Source organism: Acanthochromis polyacanthus, chromosome 9 (assembly GCF_021347895.1).
Source record: "Acanthochromis polyacanthus isolate Apoly-LR-REF ecotype Palm Island chromosome 9, KAUST_Apoly_ChrSc, whole genome shotgun sequence".
NCBI lineage: Eukaryota > Metazoa > Chordata > Actinopteri > Pomacentridae > Acanthochromis > Acanthochromis polyacanthus.
In genome coordinates this window covers 34,094,876-34,116,929 of record NC_067121.1, presented here as the reverse complement: position 1 = coordinate 34,116,929, position 22,054 = coordinate 34,094,876, and the positions used below count along the sequence as shown (strand labels likewise).

The 22,054-nt window shown below is 39.1% G+C and overlaps 1 protein-coding gene across 1 annotated transcript; it reads left to right on the top strand.

Moving 5' to 3' along the window:
- The first annotated feature begins 1,412 nt into the window (after nucleotides 1–1,412).
- ap1g2 (adaptor related protein complex 1 subunit gamma 2) lies at nucleotides 1,413–22,049 on the top strand. The gene is made up of 23 exons (XM_022197186.2): nucleotides 1,413–1,529; nucleotides 1,811–1,850; nucleotides 2,940–3,142; nucleotides 4,094–4,218; nucleotides 5,088–5,229; nucleotides 6,333–6,429; nucleotides 6,521–6,597; nucleotides 6,680–6,775; nucleotides 7,903–7,983; nucleotides 8,892–8,990; nucleotides 9,086–9,141; nucleotides 9,908–10,021; nucleotides 11,636–11,776; nucleotides 12,243–12,297; nucleotides 13,971–14,093; nucleotides 14,977–15,066; nucleotides 15,552–15,679; nucleotides 15,924–16,028; nucleotides 16,151–16,298; nucleotides 18,200–18,362; nucleotides 18,589–18,740; nucleotides 20,032–20,130; nucleotides 20,310–22,049. The coding sequence occupies exons 2-23, from the start codon at nucleotides 1,820–1,822 to the stop codon at nucleotides 20,400–20,402; spliced, it is 2,418 nt and encodes an 805-aa protein (XP_022052878.2). The 5' UTR covers nucleotides 1,413–1,529; nucleotides 1,811–1,819; the 3' UTR covers nucleotides 20,403–22,049.
- The last annotated feature ends 5 nt before the right edge of the window (nucleotides 22,050–22,054 follow it).

Below are 22,054 nucleotides of genomic sequence, written 5' to 3'. Positions count from 1 at the left end.
CACAGGGCGTGGAATCCAGCCACAATGCATGATCAAATTGCGGAAGTCATGGACAGGTAGGAAAAGCCGAGGTGGGTCAAGACGTCCACTCAGCAAGACTGAGAATAAATGGTTACGTGCGTTTGCTTTCAAAATAAAAGCCTGAATGCAAGCATGGAAATGGGACATCACAAATTTTGATCAAGACAAACTGATACAATTAATTGCTTTTTTTCTGCAGCCCTTGCTCTTTTTGGTGTTTTGGGGGTGTTCTTGTCAGATGTTCTCTGCAACCTACATGTAACACAATTTGATTATTTTGTTTAAACTATGGAACCTTTGGAGTTTTGCAAAACCCTTTCATTGACATTTAAAGAGAATTAAAAGGTGGTGATTCAGGTGTGTGTGTGTGTTTTTTTTTTAATCAGTGTTCATACACTAATCGGGTATAACATTATGACCACTTGCCTAATATTGTAAAGGTCTCTTTAATGCTGCTAAAACTCCCCTGACCCAGCAGGGCACGGATACAGGATCTCTGTGGATGTCCTGTGGCACTGGGATGGTAGCAGTGGATTCTGTGGATGGGTTAGCGGGTGGTACGTGTCAAACATACACATGAATGTCAAGACTTAACGAAAACATTTTGACTTGTTACCCATGGCAATGCATAGCTCCCTCTAAAAACATCAATGAGGGCTTTGTTCTTATTATTTACACCTTTGATTTCACTACTGTGTTTAGTCAAAGCATCTGCTGTTGACATTTGTGCAGGAGAATTTAAAATGCAGAAAATAGTGTTGTATCGTTGCATTTATTTAACAAAAAATAGCATGAAAACTTGTAACTTGAATTAATTGTGACTGCTTTTTTTTGCCATATGTGAAAATGTGTGAGATGAAAAAGGCCTAATTTTCAGTAATATATAGAAAAATATATAGAAAGGGGAGACTTGCTGTGTCTTCTGAGGAGTTTGCACATTAAAGTTTGCTTTAAATTTCAACAGTAATTTGCACTATGGGAGTTTATAATCTTCTCTTAATCTGCATATTATTTGTATTACTCTATTTATAAAAATAAATATGGCATATATTATCAAAGTAGGGAAATAGAATAACACCCATAATATTGTTAATAATATGTCTTTCTAAGATAATAAAGTAATCAAAGTCAGATTAAGACTATATACACCTTTCACATGAACAGATATGACATAATTATACTCAAATTGTAGGACTTGCACATAAATGTTGTGAAGATGACTTGTTACACTATTTCACAGCTATAATAACAACAATATTTTAATAAGTTGTTGCAATAAATTTGTTTTCTTTTCAATATCAGAAATCCAATAATTAAATGCAGGTTTATTTACCCCAGTGTATTTTATTTTGAAACCCGTTGCAGTAAGTTGAGTGATTAGTTTCGCTGCGTCGACAGTAACTTCACAGTATTAGTGTTACCAGCCAACTGACTGCTGCCGTGTGTTGGAGGAGGGTCGGTGGAACGGGTTTACTTCTTAAATACTGTCACCTCTGTACAGTATACAGGTATGTCGGTATTTTATACCTTAAACCCCGCTACATACAGCGACTGTCGTGCGAACTCAGCTAGCCCTTTAGCTCCGCTGTCTCCTACACGCCAGGCTTGACAGCATCCGCAAGGTTAGCTCTGTTCGGTCAGTTGGCTAGCCTCTGGCTCGTTTCCTGACCTGCATCACCCACAGCGGCAGTGACACGCCAACTTGTTAGTTAACCCGTTCATAGAAATGTATTTTACCGCCTCAGAGTGATGTCAATGTCGGTTAAGTGACGGTAACTTTGTGTTTTAGGGCTGAATTATGCTACAGCGACTCGTCAACACAAGCAACGGTCGGTTTTTAATTAACTTGTAGCCGAAGTTGTTCGAACTGTTTCCGTTTAGCTGCTGTGTTGTGAATGTGTGTTATACTGTAGTAGAGGGTTTGTACTAGCTTAAACACACCTGGAGGAGGAGGAGGTACAGCAGGTGAAGTACTAACTATTACTGCTACTACTACTACTACTATTACTATTACTATTACTACTACTAGTTACAGTACAGGCCAGTGTTTGTGTAGATTGTTATTCATGAAGGTTATGGTGAAAATAAGAGCTTCAGTGAAAAGCAGCTGGATTTCTTCATGGTAAAGAACCTTAAAGAGAAGGCCAGTTGCTTTATATTGAACCTCCTAGTAGTAGAAATCCATATAGAGACTAATCTATTCTTTGTTTATAATCTGTAGTGTGCTGTCATTTCTATAAATGACCTCAAGAACCTGCTTTTTACTAAACCTCCTTGGACTAAATCCCCGTTTATCAATTAACCCTCCTGTTGTCCTCATTTACGGACACCAAAAAATATTGTTTCCTTGTCTGAAAAAAATCCAAAAATTCAGCAAGAAACACCCCCAAATTTCTGAAAATTTGCAAAACCTTCAGGAAGAAAATTCCAATAATTCTTTCAAAATTTCCTTTAAAAATGTTATTTTAAAAAATCCCCCAAATTTGGCAAGAAAATTCATATAAATATTTTCAAAAAATGAGCTATAAAATCCTAAAAATATCTAAAGTGATTACAGATATGTATCAGTAAAACTTGTAATATTTTCTTTAAGAACATTCACAAAAAACTCAACCACAATCCAGTGAAATTTGCTGGATTTTGGTAGATTTCTTTTGTGAATGTTCTTATAGAAACATTTTCAATATTTCTTTTTTTCACACCAAAAAATGTTTAAAGATTTTCCAAAAATGTTGAAAATGTGGACATCAGAGGTTTTACTGTGAAAATATATATTTTTTCCCACATTATCAAACTTTAAAATGGGTCAATTTTTACCCGCAGGATGACACGAGGGTTAATATATTGTCTTTTTTGTCTAATCTGTAACTCTGTGATGCTTCCTCGACACCTCACCACATCCCTCCGTCTCCCCACAGCCATGTCTCCGTCAGTCCCCCTGCAGGAGATGATCCGGGCCATCCGCTCGGCCAGGACCCAGTGTGAGGAGCGGGGAGTCATCCAGAGGGAGTGCGCCGCCATCCGGGCCCAGTTCAGACAAGCTGACAACGGTGGGAGGTCGCACAACCTGGCCAAGCTGCTCTACGTGCACATGTTGGGCTACCCGGCTCACTTCGGTCAGGTGAGTGGATTTGGCTAATGCCTGTCATGCGTTTTCGCTCAGGGTCAAAGCGGGGGCAGGACGGCAAGAAACCATTGTGGCAGCTGGTAGGGCCTGAGTTCACTTTAGTCAGATGTTATCTGTGTGCTCGCCAAAAAAATGTGTGGGTGTGCGACAGAGAGAAATTTGCACATTCTTAAGTGAATAGTTAGCGCTTTTGCTCGTTCCTGCCACATAAGTATGTCTGCTATGTTTTTAGCACCTAAAATTCACTGGATTTCCTACATTTTCTTTGTTTTTTAGTTGTTTTCTCCTTCTTTGATTATTCTCTACTGGTCAGCGTCTACTGTCATCTACCAAATCAATCACTTCACATGTGAAAACCCACAAAACCTACGTAGTAGGGATAATGATATTAATAATGCTGCTGTCATCCACATGTATGATTTTCATTATTAGGTTACTTTTGGTCCCAATTTTAGTTATTTAAAAATTCTGATATAAATATTTTGACTGTTACTGTATGGGCTACATTGAAAATGAAAATTGTCCTCTCGTCAGCTTTTACTGTAATGCACCAAATCACCAGATCCAATGTGAAAACCTACATGGCAATAAAACTGATTGTGACTCTGAAATGAGGAATAAACTGCCAGATAATAATAGGCATAATGGTGTTAAACAGTGTTGCTGTTTTGGACATGTTAACTTATACGTCTTGTGCGTTTCTTTCCTTGTTATTGGAACAAGGAATTGTAGTTAAATTCATTCGAGCAAAGTCTGCAGCGGTGTAATCCAATGTCAAAGTCTATGAGTCCGCGAGGGTGAAGACTGGAACTTGGCCGCCGCTCTGGGTCTGAGACTGACCTCCACTTGTGGCCGATAAAGAGCAGAGAATGTGCCTGAGGGCATTGGTAGTGCCAGTGTTCGGAGTAAATTCACATTTTAAAGTGTCGTTGCTCTTCCTGCTAGATGGAGTGCGTGCGAATGATAGCCAGCCCGCGCTACAGCGAGAAGCGAGTGGGATACCTGGGAGCCATGATGCTGCTGGATGAGAAGCAGGACGCCAGCCTGCTCATCACAAACTCTATTAAGAAGTAAGGAGGACCCAAACTAAACCACCCAAACTCAACAATTATTATTCCTATTGCTATATGATTGTTGTTATCACTCATTACTGCTATTATCTTGTTGTATGAATAAATGAGAAGTTTCTGTTGTTGGCAAATGCCTTTATAAGCACTTCAAATGTGTTTAAAAGTTCACATATAGTTTCTAAATCCTGTATAATTTCAGGTTACAGGGAAAGAGAGTGGAAGAGAGAGTTAGTAAAGTGTTACTATCCATAAGACTGCAGAAGAGCAGTGATTTTTTTATTTAGTTTAACATCGGTGTTGAAGATCGTAATCATATTTTACACAATAGTTATTTGTTGTACATTTTCAAGTAAATGGAGTAATTCAGGTGGCCAGAATAGCATGTGAAACATTAGAAAAGAGATTAAAAGCAAGTCAGGTAGCTTAAGAACAGAGGATGTTTTCATATGATTCAAATACAATACTGAACATTTTTATTATTATGTATTAGAACTCGACTGATACCGGACTTTTGGGGCCAGTTTTAGTGAGTAAAAAATTCTGATATTGGTGTATCGGCTGTTTGTTTATATATATATTTCAGGGCTGATGTAGAAAAGGGGAAATTATGTTTATTAAATTTAAGGAGCACCATACTGTGAAGACACTGCTTCAGTTCACACCATCATCTGTGATACGTTCTCTGCTACATGAGCTGCAGGCAGTGCAGAGACTACTGTAAACAATGAAGTCAGGGCTGCTGTGCCAGACACTTCCACTCTATTATATCTGTGTAGACCAATATTGGCTCACTCTGTTATTAATTTTTATTATTACACACAGGCATAATACTTTGTCACTTGTGTGTTTTTCTCGTACGTGCTGCTCAGTGACCTCTCCCATAGTAACCAGTACGTCCAGTCTCTGGCTCTGTGCACACTGGCCTGTATGGGTTCAGCTGAGATGTGCAGGGATCTGGCTCCAGAGATTGACAGGCTGCTCCGAGCCTCTAACTCCTACATAAAGAAGAAGGTGAGGACCTCAGCAGGGATATTATTATTCAGCAGCAATATTACAATTGCTGCTTGTAAAGTCCCAATTTAAAAGTAATTCTGTATTGTGTTGTGAATTTTAGCTAGGTAAATATAATTCTGAGATTATGTTCTCACTATATGTAGCCTGTTAGGAAAGATAAATGAAAGAATTTTATTTTTAAAAAAACTACCATATCTGAACATAGTAATGCTTTGCATAATGTTCTATCTAGTTATGATCCACTTTATGGGGTGACCAATATGTTATTTAGTTGTTATTTTTAGTAGTCATGGAGGACAATAAACAATATTTAGAACCAATATTAGGGATGTCCGATAAGATCAACCCACCGATATTGGCATAAAAATGTAATATCGGTCTTATAGTTATCAGGGTTTTTTTTGCCTATCATGAAAACTGACACGACGGGAGATATGTGATGTTACCTAAAATTAGTTAAATAGCCCACATATATTGGTATCGGTTGATATAGGACTCAGAAATTGGGAGTTGGACAATATCGACATATCGGTTATTGGCAAAAAAGCCAATATCAGACATCCCAAGCCGATATACATTTGCAGTACAAATTAAAATCTGTCAAAATTTAGAATGTTACCAACTCCAACAGAAGACATTAAATTGTCTTTATTTGGGCTTTTACATATGTTTAATTAAGACATTGTTCTGGATTTATTCTTCAGTGTTGTATTTATTTTGTTTATTGTGTAACCACTCAGATAGTACTGTAGGCAGGACATTGCTGTGACTACAGATAGAGACCAAAGAGGTACATTTTTAAAGTAATTTATTTTATCATGAATCAGATAAACAAAATAATTAAGCTGATAATTAGGAGAATGCTGAATATCGGATCTCACAATTAGCCAGGCTGCTAATCGGTCAAGCCCTAATCCTTTTGTGCAGGCTTTCAGGTTAATCTCATTGTCAAGTTTGAGAAAATATTAGTTCTTACTTTGTTTAACTCAGCATAGACTCCAGATCCTTCATCAGCAGTAACAGCAATAGGATCCCACTGTCATCTAGTCAGTGCAGCTGTGATGTGATGCTGCTGATGAGTTGCTCCACTGGTCTTTCAGGCTGCTTTATGTGCTGTTCACATTGTGAGAAAAGTCCATGAGCTTGGAGAGCTCTTTGCCCCTGCTGCCCGTTCCCTCCTCGCTGAGAAGAACCACGGTCAGTAGATCTTAATGACAAACACAGCAAGCTTCTTCCACATAGCTGCTTCCAGTTGATCTCCATTATTTTTTTCACCGTTCATCCCCAGGTGTGTTACATGGTGCTGTGGTGCTCATCACTGAACTGTGTGAACGCAACCCAGAAACACTGGAGCGGTTCAGAAAGGTAAGAAACGCAATGTCCTGATCAGATGATGTCAGTATTTCCACATGTGTGTTGTAACGGGTTGATGCTCTGCGTATTCCAGACAGTTCCAGATCTGGTTCAGATCATGAAAGGTCTGGTCATTTCGGGTTATTCTCCAGAACATGATGTGGCAGGAGTCAGTGATCCCTTCCTACAGGTCAGCCTTCATTTCACTCACTTCTTATAGCTACCTCAAAACATTTTTAAAAACTTGACTCAACTATTTTAAGTTGTCGTATTGCATGCTTTCATACACACCTCTGCTATTTCTAAGAACATAACAGTTAAACTAAAACAGTGCATTTGTTTGAATTTGTTTTTATTACATTACTTCATTGGTTTTGATCATATCTGCTTTACTGTAAAGCAGCAACTTTATTTTCAAAAATGCTATGCAAATAAAACAGTTTTTATTATGTTATCCTGATTTTAGTTAATTATTTAGACAATTATAGTCAAGAACTAACATAAAGCATTTCTGGCACAGTGGAAAGGTACTTAGGACTTAGAGCGAGATTTAGAAAAAAAAAAGTCGGAATATGAAATGTGCAAAACACACTTAATATTCTGTGTAATGTGTGTTTTGCATGGAATACAAAAATGTTCATTTTTTTTCTGTTTTTGAAGAAAAAACAACAACCTGTGACAAAGTGATTTTCACTCAGTTTGTTTTCTTGCATGTTTTTCTTTTTTTCTTTATATGTCAGGTTTTTTGTTCTTCTTCATTTAAAGTAAGCTTGAAAGTTCACTTAAGACTTGGAGTGAGATAAAAAAAAGATGGAATATGTAATGTGCAAAATATACAGTATACAGAACATGAAGTGTGTGAAAATGTGTAAAAATACAGTGTGCAAAGGGATTTATTATTACCAGTGCGCATAATTGCATATTTTATTGGAATAACACTGAATTAATGCACATGTAGTCAGTCAGTTTTGTTCTCAGTTTTTCTAAATCTGTGACAACGAACAACATTTTTTCATGCCGGCATACACTTCTGTATCTGTAAACCAGAAACTTTTGTACTTTAAGTGATTCATAATCAGAGTAGGTTATATGTGACTTACTTTTTATAGAGCAACCTTGTTTTTCTTCGTGGCTCAGATCTTAAATTATTGCACTCTGGTAATTAATTGTTCCTGTTTTTTTCAACCTTTCTGTTCATTTCTCTCACACACACACGGACACAGTTTATGGTCTCCTCCCTCCCTCTGCTTCCGCTGATTCGATGTACCAAAATAACTTGTCGTCCATCTGTTCCCCCTCTCCTGCCTCCATCCTCAGGTACGCATCTTGAGGTTGCTGAGAATCCTTGGGCGCAACAACGAAGCAGCGAGTGACGCCATGAATGACCTCCTAGCTCAGGTCTGTTTGCTCTTATTTCTCTGTTCTTTGTTCCTTCTCTGTGAAAGAATAAAAGGTTACCCAGCACTGTAAAATTAGCTGCCTCCCAACTTCTGTTGATAAAGTTTCTGGAGGCGTCTCTTCTTTCTTTGTTCAGACTGACTCACCAATGATGGATGTTTTGTTTTATTCCTGTCAACCTGGAACATGCATCACCTCCTGTGTGCCAGAGTATTTTCCTCTGTCAAGACTCGTGTGGAAAAACTGCAGTGACTCTTATCACCCCGCAAAATATAGGAAGCACTTTTCATTGTTAAATTTTAATCTTTTGCAATGGGGAGAAAGGGAGGATATGTCCATCATCTTGCTGTCAGAGAAATACAAGAGTAAGAGCTTATTTCTGGAATGATGGTGAACACAAAACTCTTTTCCACAGGCTCAGTTTGAATGGTTTGATAGGTTTAGTCTGTAGGATTCTTATTGAACATGTCAGAAACTCGAAGTCTAGGATTCCATATCTTGAAAGAGGCGCTTCCTTAAACTGAAACCCTTTTTCTTATTCTCACGATCGCCTGATGTCTCTATTTTTTAACCTTACTCATGTAACACAAACACACACACACACACACACACTTGTAAACTACTGAAATCAGTGGTGAGCTTTAACCCAAAAATACACAACCATATTGTTACTTTGGAAATGAGTGAACATTTAAGTAACTGATTATGAATTGATGTTTAACAGAAAAATAAAATCATGAAAGTGAGTTTGTTTTCACAAGACTGACCCCAGAGCAGGTGTGAAATACAGCTAGTTTACATGTTTTTATGTTGACTGATTTACATACTGTCACAGATCTTTTAAATATCTGTTAAAAAATTAAAATGAACATATTTTGCTGAGTATCTGTGTGTGATTTGCTGTCCAGGTGGCGACCAACACCGACAGCACTAAGACTGTGGGGAATGCTGTGCTGTATGAGACTGTTCTCACTGTACTGGACATCAAGTCAGAGAGCGGCCTCAGGGTGAGAGACTGGAGCCACTTCTCACCACGTTAATACACAGAGAATACTGATACGTAATTATTTAATGAAAGTGCTTTAATGCACTTGTGTGACAGGTTCTGGCTGTGAACATCCTGGGAAGATTCCTCCTGAACAACGACAGGAACATTCGGTCAGTGCCGCTGTTACTTCCTCATCACAGTCCAGTTTCTCTTTCCTTTTATATCCCTCCCTCCCTCCTTTCTTATCTCTCAGGGTCATTTCACCTTTTCCATTCCACAAGGCCGACAGCAAACTCACTGCAGCCAAACCTCCCAACAGGCTGTAATCGTCTGAGCTGACTAATTACTTTCCCCAGAGTTTCTCCTCTCGAGCCACACCAGAAGGTCACTGTCTGTCTTTTCATGCTGATCTCTCAATTTCAGGCCATGTCATCTTTCAGCGGGTACTGTGGAGGCCTGATGCAGGCTCCTCAGGGTTCTGTTGTGCTACTAATTTTTGAATTTGGCTCCATGTGGACCTTGTGGGCAGACAGGTCTGTCTGGTTTTTACCTGCAGGGCCTTTAATTCTGTCTGTGGCTGTGTGACAGTAATAAGACTGGTTGATTCCTGTGAAACCTGCCCTACGAGATACCATCTCTCCTGTGCCCACATAAATACTTTAGCAGTTCATGAGTTATTTCAAGTGGGAAGATAAATTAGTTATCCTGGCAAGCTGAGAAAATTAAGCACTGCCAATTAATCTTCACAGTCAACTAATGGTTTGACATTATTTTAAATGTAATTTAACTTTATTCATTACGTATATTTTACTACATGACAGAGTAATTCCAACTGACCTTGTGAAGATCACAGTGAATTCAGCTCAGCACTGCTTCATTATAATGAAATATGAAACTTGAAGTCTTTACTTTCGGCTTTCCTGTGTCTTTGTCCAGGTATATTGCGATGACATCTCTTCAAAGGATTGTTGGGACGGACCATAATGCAGTGCAGCGTCACCGGGGAACCATAGTGGACTGTCTGAAGGACCAGGATGCTTCTGTCAAGCGGTAACTTTTCCCTCTTCTCTTCTTGTCAGGCACAGCTGGTGTTGCACAGATGTTCAGTCAGTTTGTGAGTGTGAGGTCATGATTTTACAATGTCAGCCTTTAATATGTGTTATGAGAGATTCTTTCTAAGTATGGAATTCCCTTATTTTATGTTGTGTACAGATGCTTTCTGAAGGCTCACAAAAAGTACTATCTGATTCATGATTCTACACATTTCAGTTATAATTGGAGTTCAGGTGAAAGTGCTCTATGTGGATACTTTTTGACAGCAGTTGTTTGCAGCTGTGTCGGCCACCTGGCAGCATCAGCGTTCTGTATTTTGATTGGATAGCAGCAGGGAACAAGCCCCCACTGTGGATCCTGCTAACCTCCAATTACACTCGCCACAGGAGTAAATTTTAGGGGGTACACAGCGCATACGTTCCTCTAAATATTTACTTCTGTTTTTGTGGCTGGTGTGGCTCAGGGTTCTAGACTAACCTTTTCACTTATTTGCAGCAGCACATGATTTCGTTGCACCTCCCAGCTTCCTTTTTGATGGTATTAATCAACTTTGCATGCTGATAAATACTTTGCGTGCCCGAGTTGTGCATTGATGGGAAGGTTTGATAGTGACTTGATTTAATAATTTATCAAATTGTTTATCAGATTATTATCAGAAAATATATTAAAATGGTCACTAGTCTTTTCCTGTAGATTGTCTTATATGACTCGTATAAAATGGACACAGGCTAAACTCTTGATTGACACTACAAATTACTATTGTTCCCTCAACGCCTCACAGACTGCACACTACAGTAGATGCTACTAGGTGGCTGAAGTTGACTCAGACAGGTGTGTCACCAAAACTTAGTTTGAAAAGAGTGAAATAAGGTGATGAAATGCCAGATTTAAGTGATTTTAATATACATGGACCGGGTTCTTTGTGCGATTTTGTTGTTGTTAGTTTAAATATGCAAATCCAAAATCATGACTGTGACTTGTTTTCATTTAATTTATTGTAGGAAGTATCTGAGTCTCCCTCTCCGACAGCCTGATTTTCTCTCTCTTATTTTTGTCTTTAAAAATTGTCAGCTGTAGATGATTTAAATTTTGGAACAAGATAAGAGCCAAATGGGTTGTTTGATGCATCAGGTTGGGAGGGATTAGAAACTATGACTAACACAGGAAGCTACCTGCGTCAGTCAGAGGAACATCAAAGGAGCCGAATGATCATCATGCACTCATTTGAAAGCGGCAACATCACACATCAAACTATGAAACTGTTGCTTCATGTTTCTCTTTATTTATCTCTTCGTTCCCTGCTTGTGGAAAGTTATGCAATTTAAAGAACTTAGATACCTATAAACTAACTCTTACATTTTTGTTTACGTATTGTGAGCTACCTAGTGCATTGCAGCCATACTAATGAGGATGGTAATAATGTAGAACGTGGCTAATCCTTGTGGATAGATGCTTTCTATGTAGTAATGTGACAATACAGACAGGTAGGAGTGTTACAGGGTGCTCTGAAAATTCTTCAACAAACAAACCTAACTGCATTAACATAGAATCAAAGGTCTGACTTGTATCTACGTTATCATTCGCATTAATCCTTTTCTCCCGCCCATCTAGCCGTGCACTGGAGCTCTCCTTGGCTCTGGTGTCTGCTACCAACATCCGCTCCATGATGAAGGAACTGCTCCTCTTCCTCTCCTCCTGTCCCCTCGAGCTTAGATCTCAAGCCGCCAGCGGCATTTTTAACGCTGCTGAAAGGTGTGTGAAGACAAGTGAATGTGCACTTCAAGATTGTACTACACACACACACACACACTATCAGTGCATGCGAATGCACATTTTGCACATTTATGCATGTGAATCCATTTAATGCGCTGTCTTGTGCCAAGCTGGGATTGGTGTTGAAAAGAAGAAAAAAAAGATGACTGGGCAAAAATGTGATGCAACTGTTAAAGTGCTGAGAAACAAAAAGCCTCTGTGTCTGAAGTATACTGTATGTAGCCACATGTCTCACTCTGTGTCTGTCTCCACTCTCAGCGATACTTCTCTCTGTTTAACTGGCACTCTTACAATGAATAGCCTTCTCTGTCTTTAGTGTATATCAGTCGTCGACTTGATGCACTTCTCTGTTTGTGTGTTTGTGTGGGCGCAGTGAGAGGATATAGATAATGTGTGTCTCCCCTCAAGCACCACTGAGTTAGCTGTGTGTCTCTGTCTCTGTCAGGTATGCTCCCTCCCAGCGCTGGCACATTGACACCATCCTGCATGTCCTCACCACGGTAAATACAGACTGAGACACCCACCCTGCTGCCCCTTATAGGGATTTCTTCTTCACAACACTTTAAATACAGTCTTTAATGCTCTGTGGCTTAGTGTAGAGACCAGAGGGGACATCATCATCATCTATGTTGTTAATTAAAATAGATTTGAGTAGAGACAACGTGTACTCTTCTGTGCACAACCCCGTAAGGGCAAGCCGATGTTCTAAAAGTGTTAGTTGTCCTACAGTAAATTTTGTTCTTGTTATAATTGCAATAATAATAGCAAACTTTATTTATGTACCTCTTTTCAAAAGCAAAGCTATAAATTGCTTTACAAGACCAGACAACACAAAACAAAACAAAAAAATACAGAAAGAATGATGAAAACTGTTTTAAAATGTTTTAAAACAAAAGTGAGCAAAAGAATATACATATGAGATGGAGTAAAATAATCAAAGCAATATACTTTAACCCTCTGAACCCCAAAATCCACCACCAGATTTTAAAGACATGCTATCATTTTCAAAATCATGTGGTCGGTCCTTGAACTAATTTGTAGGATATCAAAGCTCAAGAAATATACGCTTAAAATCTTTATTTTCAATGAACATTACTTTGTTTTTCAGGTTGCGTTTAAAATTTGCAAAAAAAAATGAACTGTTTGCTCCAGATGCTGTAAGAAACTAAAATTCTGCACTCCTTGGTGAATCTCAGAAGCCATGACTGATGGAGCTATGTGACAGATTTTGTCAAACTAGGATGAACTGCAGGTTGTGTTTACATAGGGCAGAAATGAGACAAATATGGAATACAGTAAGAGAGATTGAGAGAAAAATAAAACATATTTGATCAATAAAAGTAATCAATAAACAATTAAAGTTCAATGAATACCTCTTATCAGATAAAAGTGAATTCAGACCACACGCACTGCAAACGAGCATTTATAAAGATATATTTTTAAGAGGGATTTAAAACAGGATGAAGAGTTTGGCTGTCTAATCTCCTCAGGAAAGGTCATCAGACTACAGCGTGGATTGTAGAGGCCAACTGAGCCGTGGCTGAGGACCTCATGTTGTAACGGGGCACACAAACTATCAGAAGAGCTGAGATATATTTGGGTGTGAGTTCAGAGTGGGCCTGAGAAGATTATAAATAATATCGTCAAATGAATTCTAGAATGTACTCAGAGCGGATGATGTGAGGCTGAAATCGGAGTACCATGCTTTCTTTATTTGGTTTTTGGTGAGAAATCTGGTGGAAGTTGTCATTTCTATAAACTCTGTTAGGTAATGTAGAAAGGCATGAAGTGCAGAGAGTTGCAAATGTCTAAATGATATTAAATTTAAGTATGTAAAACAAACTCAGGATTTCTACACGACAGCCCACTGAACGTTACATCCCACTGTTTCATTTTCTGCTCCATCAAGCTGAGAAGAAAAGAGATCCACATGAGCACTATGAAAGCTGATTCTGTAGCTAATTATTTGCTGATCAGTGCAGTTAGAAAAAATGTATAGAGCTGTGCTATGAATTAAAAGTCGATCGATTTTGTTAAATCCTGTTTAGGATGTGAATGAATTCCCCCCTTCTTGAGGTCATTGTGTCTGGGAGAATCTGTAGCGTGACCCAAATACTTGGATCAGCCGTCGAGCTAGTAGAGTTTGATGTCTGTGTGATTCCCACTCTGCCAGGCAGGGGGCGACGTGAGAGATGAGACGGTGCCCAACCTGATTCAGCTCATCACCAACACCTCGGAGCTGCACTGTTACACCGTCCACAAGCTGTACCGGGCTCTGCTCAGCGACATCTCTCAGGTCTGAGTGGTTTTTATCTCAGAGGTGCACGTCACAGTTTTGGAACATTGAGTTATGACTTTATTGTTTATTGATCCACAAAGAGTCCCTAGACTGCTGAGAACCCAGACCATGAAGTAGTTTATCTTTCTCATAATAAATCTGATATCAGTAAATAAGAACGACAGCACCCGGGCAGCAGTTGTCAGCATAAAACAATAAAGTCATAAAAAGGATAGTGATATAAACTGCAAATGCCATGAGATTAAACATGATCAGACTTTGGAACTGTTCACTCCACAGAATGTAACTCTGGTATATTTTTAGACAAAGCAAAGAAAACGAATCAAAGACAGATAAAAGATGAGCCCAGTTCCACCATAGTAACTCATTCTTGACCTACAATCCAAATGTATTTATTATCTGTCTTTTGTTGCATAGAATGACATATTATTTTAAACATTCATCATCCATCATCAGAGACAGTGAAACACTAAATAAAGCCCGTCCACAATTGTTGTAATTTAACCCCGAAAAGCTCATCTCTGTAGATCAGAGTTACATATTTTGATATTTTCCATGACAATAATCCCTTCCTTTCCTAAAATGGCTGATATGTAACTGTATACTGGCCGTTCCTCTGAAATGTGCAGAGCTGTCCAGTTCAAACCTGTCGATCCACCAACACCTCCCTGGTCACTGCAGCTTGAGCACACCAGCTCCATTTTTATTTTTGGATCCAAGTCAGATGAGCAGCCATGTACTCCTCTGCAGTGTCCCATCTTCCAACATATTAACATGCTGTGAATTTGAGGAAAATTGATGTTTCCATCTGCCCATCTGACTAAATCTTCAAGTAATGTTCAGTGATTATAATTTGTGGACATGATATTTGTCTGTGCAGCAATCTCTGGTCCAGGTGGCCTGCTGGTGTATAGGAGAGTACGGAGACCTGCTGCTGAGAGGAGAGTGTCAGGAGACTGAACCTGTGCAGGTACAACAAACAGTCATCATGTCTTTATGTCTAAACATGTTGCTATTCATCGTTGAATGCTGCAACTGATTAAATGCCACGGCTTGCTGGATCATAATACATTTTGTATTTCCAGTTCTAAATATCCATTTCTGACAAGTTTTGCCAAAGAAAAATACCTTGGCAAAAGAAAATTATAAATTTTAAACTTTTAGCCGTAATTGCAGCTGATTGCAAATAAACAGAAGATCAAAGTAATCAGGATGAGACATCATAAGTAGAGAAAGAAAAAGCCCCACATACAGAAATTCAGATTTGATCATTCAAGTAGCTGGACAAATTTCTTCTTTGTTATAGGGTAAAATGAAAGCATTTTTTGTAAGTTCTTCATAGTTTATTTTCATTTAACTGTAATACTCTCTATCTGTTAAATAAAAGTGACAGCATTGCATCTGTAGTTATTGTATTACAAAAATGTGATCTGTGTTGCCATGTCTCTTGATCAGGTCACAGAGGATGATGTTCTGGACGCCTTGGAAACGGTTCTACAGTCCCACATGTCGGCCCCGGCTACCAGAGGCTTTGCTCTGACCGCCACCATGAAACTGAGCACCCGCATCACTGATAATGTCGAGTAAGAAGCACACTGTTTACTAACAGACCTCCTTTTAGTTTTTTCCTTAGCTAGCAAAAAAAAACATTACTTCTCAAGAATTTGCATTTTTACACATTAAGTCTTTATGGATCTAACATCCTTTTCCAAGAAGTTGTTTTGAAAATACTCCTCAATGAGATCATTTTCAGCAGCAGTAGTTGTTGCATTTTCTCAGTCGTCTCCTCTCTGCCTCTCTTTCTCTTCATCACTTTGCTCCTGGCAGTCGGATCAGAAGCATTGTCAGCATCTATGGCAGCTGTATAGATGTGGAGCTCCAGCAGAGGGCAGTTGAATACAACGCTCTCTTCAAGAAATATGACCACATGAGGTAAGAAAGAGAAATTTACCTTTTCTTTACATATATTATTTTTAGGCCTATTTTCCCCCTAGAGATATTAGACGAGGACTATTTTGACCTCTTCCATATTGTGACGGTGCCTCTCTCCACAGGGCTGCAGTGCTGGAGAGGATGCCTGTGATTGAGAAGAACTCTCCAGGTCACACCAACGGGGAGTCGACACGGGAGGCTGTGAAGGAGGTCCAACCAGCCAAAGTCAAACAGGCAGAGACGCTGCTGCCACAACAGCCTGCTAACCAGGTACAGGGTGACGATACGTCATACAGACACGGTCAAGACTGTATTTAAAACTTCTTGAAGAGATTTAGGAATCCTGTTTTTCAACGTTTAACCTCTTTTTGTTGGTTATTTTAATATTTTAATGACATATTTTTCAGCATCATCGTGTCAGGCCCTGAATTAAACCTTACTTAACCGAGATTTAAATGTTTCATACTTTTACAGGCTTAAAATTAAGCTGAAGCCTGCACTAAGCAGTGAGCTGTCACATATTTGGATGTCATACAGTATGCTTCTCTCTAATTATTTTACTGTGGCATGACTGCACCTTCTTGTTTAAGCTGTTCATCAGAATTGTTGACCTGTCATTTACTCAGGGACACTGGTAATAGCTTGTTTGACATCAAATTATATCTCTCTGCAATAATATATACTTTGGCTTTTTTTCCTGCATGAGTTTTTGTGAATACGTGGAGTCCTCAGTTTACGACGTCATCGACCGACAGCGTTTCGTCAGAACTGGTTACATGGAACTAGATGACGAGTGGATCAGATGAATACAGCCATGGCCATAAGTTTGGACACAAGTACCATGACGCTTGTGAATCTTAGAAAATACCACAAAATTGTCACTTACAATGCAGTACACAACTCCTGAGAACTATATTAAGTTTCATATTTTAAAAAGAACATCAAAAGAGTTTGGTGTCATTTTGTTATTCTTACCAAATTCGGTTGTGACAGTACTGCATTTTTTTGTTATTTTCTTCTAATATTATGTTTTGGGAACAAAGTTGTTCCAATTGTTGGAATTTATTGATAATATTATATCCCTTATTGATTTGTTGACTAATTAAACTGGTGCTGTCAAAAAATATTAGTTATGTTCTGTAATAGACATCAAAACAGACATAGTAAGTCATGCTGTGTCCAAACTTATGGCCATGGCTGTATGTAGTCACGCAGCACTGTAATACGGTTTTATTTACATTCTCCGGTTATACGCCACTTTGGATTGTGCTCCATTCACTAACTTTCTGCCTTTCATTGTGGCTCCCAAGCGTAAGTCAGACTCTTCTGATGGCATCTCCATGAAAGTGAAATTAGATACAATAAAACGCTGGGAACACGGCGAAACACCGAAAAACATCGGTCAAGTTGCAACAGCAGTGCAACATATTGTAGCGACCCTCTGTGATGAATGAGTGACACTTTATCTCATTCTTTGGACGTTTATTGAACCTTCACACGGGTAAATGTGGGCCGTAGCCAGCGGCAAAATAACTACAAAAACCTGATAACTTAGCTCCAGAATTAGCCGCCGTTTCCAGCTCTTTCTAACTTGACACACACTACTGCTGACTCTCTGCCAATCAGAGATGAACAAACTGAACATGGCACGTTCACTGACATTAGGTAAATCTCAAACTGAACAATAAACATTGAAAACTCAACATCAACACCAATATCAGTAGATTACAATATTCTGTCATCTTCTTGTAAAGTGACTCATACATGCATGAAAGTCATTTGTATTCATGATTTTTTCTGAAGAACTGATCATAACGTGATGCACATAATGGTTTTGTTTACATTTTCGCCTGAGTTACGATTTATGGCGAAAATGGACTTACATCAATCTGTAGGAACGGAACTCCAACGTAAGTCGAGGACCCCCTGTATCCAGTTCTGGTGAAGTAAAGCTAACTGGTTCATCGCCAATGTACTGGTGATGAACTCATGAAATAAACACGGCCTTGAGGACACAACTGTAACCAACCTAGTGACACAGACATTTTGTCTCTCTCTCTCTCTCTTCTTTTTGACAGTTTGTTGTTACGGTGCAGGAGAATTTGTTGGGTTCAGTTATCCTTTTCATATGGATGCATAAGTTCTTCCCTCCTCCCTGTGGTTCTCTTCAGGTGTGTGATCTTCTGGACCTCCTGGGTGGCTCTGAGGAGCCTCTGCAGTCCAACCCAGCAGTCGGCAGCACAGTACCCGTCCTGCCCATCAGCACGAGCAGCACTGCTGGAGGAGACCTCCTGGACCTGTTGGGAGGGTTGGAGCCCACTCCACTCACACCAGGTCAGAGATTAGCACCTGCAGAGAAAGAAACTAGAAAGAGGAAATGATCTTAAACATGAAACCACAGAGTGCTCTGTTCAGGAAACTGAAACTTATCATGACTGCTCCGATCAGGCCAGCAGATAATCTCCTTAACATGTCTGCAATTAGGAGACAATAGGTGGATTATATTATGTAATCTGTTTTCACTTTACGGTTTTATAACATGTTTGTTCTCCATCCTTAGCTCCCACAGTCACAGTGTACGAGAAGAGTGGTGTGACTTTAACACTAAGTAGTGAGAAACAGTCAGACTCAGGACTAACGGTGACACTTACAGCCTCCAACTCCACTGACTCAGACATCAGCAGCTTCACCCTGCAGGCTGCAGTGCCCAAGGTTTGTATCACAGCCAGTAATAAAACTCACTCCTGTTTATCATCCACACACAGGCTTCACTCCAGCAGGCTTTCTCTGGCAGAAGTTGACCTTGCAAGATACCAGAGCCTGACGCACAACTTGTTCATGTGTCAACTAATACGTTTTCAGTGCTACTTAAAATACACAATCATATAGTCATGGGAAGTGTAACAGACAGGATCAGATTTTACATTTTTATGTGAGATTGGTGCACTCACTGATGCAGTGGATCCCTGCCTCATTGTGCAAAGTTTTTACTAATGATGGAAAGCAGTTCAGGAAGCTACTATTGCCCCACATTTGGCCAGTTTGTGTTGCATTATGGGAGAGCTGCAGCTGCCATTGTGGACGTATAGTTTCAGGGACTTTGGGTTTTATTTGGATTCAAAGAAATGTACATTTTATGATTGTTAAGGTTTTGTTTATGGCTGATTTGTGGTAGTTTTTGGACAAAATATCTCAAATTCTCCAGTTTGAAGTCCTGAAATTAAATTTAGGATAAATAAAATAATGATAGAATTTTAAAAAAGCAATGGACTGTTTTGGACTGTGGGAGGAAGCCAGAGAACCTGCAGAAAACCCACACATGTACAGGGAGAACATGCAAACTCTATGCAGAAAGGCCTGGACGTGATCCAGGGATCTTCTAGCTGCGAAGTTAAAGTGCTAACCACCAAGACACTGCACAGCCCAGGACTTAGTTTACTTCATTGTGCAAAGTTTCTACTAATGATGGAAAGCAGTTCAGGAAGCTACTATTGCCCCACATTTGACCAGTTTGTGTTGCATTATGGGAGAGCTGCAGCTGCCATCGTGGGAATATAGTTTCTGGGACTTCAGGTTTTATTTACTTGAAAAGAAATGTACGTTTTATGATTGTTAAGGTTTTATTTATGACTGTTATGTGGTAGTTTTTGGACAAAATATCTCAAATTCTACAGTTTGAGGTTTTGAAATTAAATTTAGGATAAATAAAATAATGATAAATAGTATTCATCCACCATATTTATGCTAGACATTAACAGAAATAATAACTGAGCAACTAAAGGAAGTAAATATAACATGGAAATAATTTAAACGTACAGTCTCTAAACATTTCTGTGATTGTGGGGTTGCACTGGGGGAATCTGGACTTCCCTCGCTCTGCTGTTCGGTGTCAGTTTTCGCTGCTGTCATGCTCTCGTTGGTCGACATCGGTGCAGCAAATGGAAGCGAACAGCGTGTGTGTTTTGGTGGTTTCAACTTCAAAGCCTCATTTGATCCCCTTCAGAGCGTCCAGTTACACATGAAGGCCCCCAGTGGGGACTCACTTCCTGCACGAGGCGCAGCTAAAGTGACCCAGATGGTGGTCCTCAGCAACCCAAACAAGGTGGGTCTGCAGAACACACAATAAAGCCACATTCACGATCAGTAGTCGTTATTTCATAGAAAAGCTATCCACAAGTAAAACTAGTCACAAAAACATCAAACGTCGCCGTGAAAATGTTCCAGGTTGTGTTTTTACTCGCATCACAGAGTCTGTTTTTTAAATCCTGACTCTACTTTCAGGTTAATCTGAAAATGAGGATCCGCATCTCCTACACCAGCCAAGGATCAGCTTTTCAGGATACAGTCCAGGTCGACTCCTTCCCTGAACACTGACAGCAGACAGTCAGCAGCAGCAGTGTGGATCAATCAGCAGGAGTCTCTCTGCTGCCACACCCTCCACTCTGCTGTTCCTCAGAAAGCTGATTTTCTTGTTTTTATGTCTAAGGAACACTGATCTCTGGCAGGAGTTGTATATTTCCCCCTCTTCTCCAACTGAAATACTAATATAATTACAAGCACAGACTTTGGAACTTGCAGGTGTTTTGTGGACAAACTAAAGGAGGGCTTGAATGACAGCTGTACATACAGATGTTGTCCATTAGGTCCCATTCAGGGTTTTTGTTTACAAGCTGCTACAGCTGATTGTATTCAGTGTTTCTCTTCATAATTATACACATTTTGTGGCTTCTGTCAGGCAATGGAACCTACGAGATCGACTTCCTCCCCACGCATTACTCCACGTGTGCTCCTTTTACTATTTAACAGTAGGTGAACACTAACAAATGAGCCACAGTGTGAAGTTGTTGTTTCCAGTACACTTGACTTTATTGTGGAATACTTTGAGATTGAAAGGTGGAGGACTTTACACACAACCTTATGTACTGCATTCATGTGTCTTCTGTTGATTCCTTTTATTTTCTCGCCTCGTTCGACTGAGCAGCTCAGAATAATCATCTCCTTATTCATTCCTGTGCCTTTCATTCCCTCTCAAAAAAAGGTCATTTTTAGCTTCCGAGAATATTTCAATGTAAATTATGATCCCCGTACAAGCAACACTCACTTTCCCCGACATAAATCCAACTGTTTGTTTACAGAGGCTCCTAACAGACTTTATTTTATTTTTATCAAGACTGTGTACAGTGAGAACAAACATAGATACGATGCTACCTACAAGATGTATATTTTAGATATTATACATAGAAGCACAACTAAATCTATGGAGAACACAGCCATACTATAATATAATACAACCCCACTGTTTGAAAGAAGCCAGATTAGAACTCATTTCATCATCACAGACCTCTTTTAACCCTCCAGTTGTCTTCATTTACGGGCACTGAAAAATATTGTTTCCTTGTCTGAAAAAATGTAAAAAGTCAGCAAAAAAAATCCCCGTTTTTCTGAAAATTTGCAAAACCTTCAGGAAGAAAATTCCAATAGTTCCTTAAGTTTCCCTTAAGTTTGTTTTTTTTTAAATCCCCTAAATTTGGCAAGACAATAAATACTTTCAAAAAATTAGTAAAAATCTTCCAAAAAATGCTAAAAATATCTAAAGTGATTACATATTTATCAGTAAAACTTCGAATATTTTCTTTCAGAACGTTCACAAAAAAAATCAACCAAAGTTGTGAATGTTCAAGAAACATTTTTAACATTTTTTTCCCACCAAAAAACGTTCCAAGATTTCCCAAAAATGTTGAAAATGTGGACATCAGAAATTTTACTGTGAAAATACCTTTTTTTTTTCACATTTTCAAACTTTAAAACGGGTGAGTTTTGACCCGCAGGACGACACGAGGTTTAAAAAACACTCATGTCAGCAACGGTGCTCTACATGGATTTCAGTGGATTTCTACCAGACTGTTTCATATCACCACACTGACCTTGAGAAAAGACCAGAAATAATCTTCTGTCAGCTGTTTAGTCTTTGAACCTTCATGCTCATGTTGTTTTCTAATAAAAACAAAACAGTTTTCAGGATCCTC

What these genes read in the sequence shown, in the direction of transcription:
- ap1g2 (XM_022197186.2), top strand. Translation starts at nt 1,820, where the DNA reads ATGCTACAGCGACTCGTCAACACAAGCAACG. An exon ending in ACTCCTACATAAAGAAGAAG is followed by an intron (nt 5,230 to 6,332) that starts GTGAGGACCTCA and finishes CTGGTCTTTCAG; the next exon opens with GCTGCTTTATGTGCTGTTCA. An exon ending in AGGAGACTGAACCTGTGCAG is followed by an intron (nt 15,067 to 15,551) that starts GTACAACAAACA and finishes TCTCTTGATCAG; the next exon opens with GTCACAGAGGATGATGTTCT.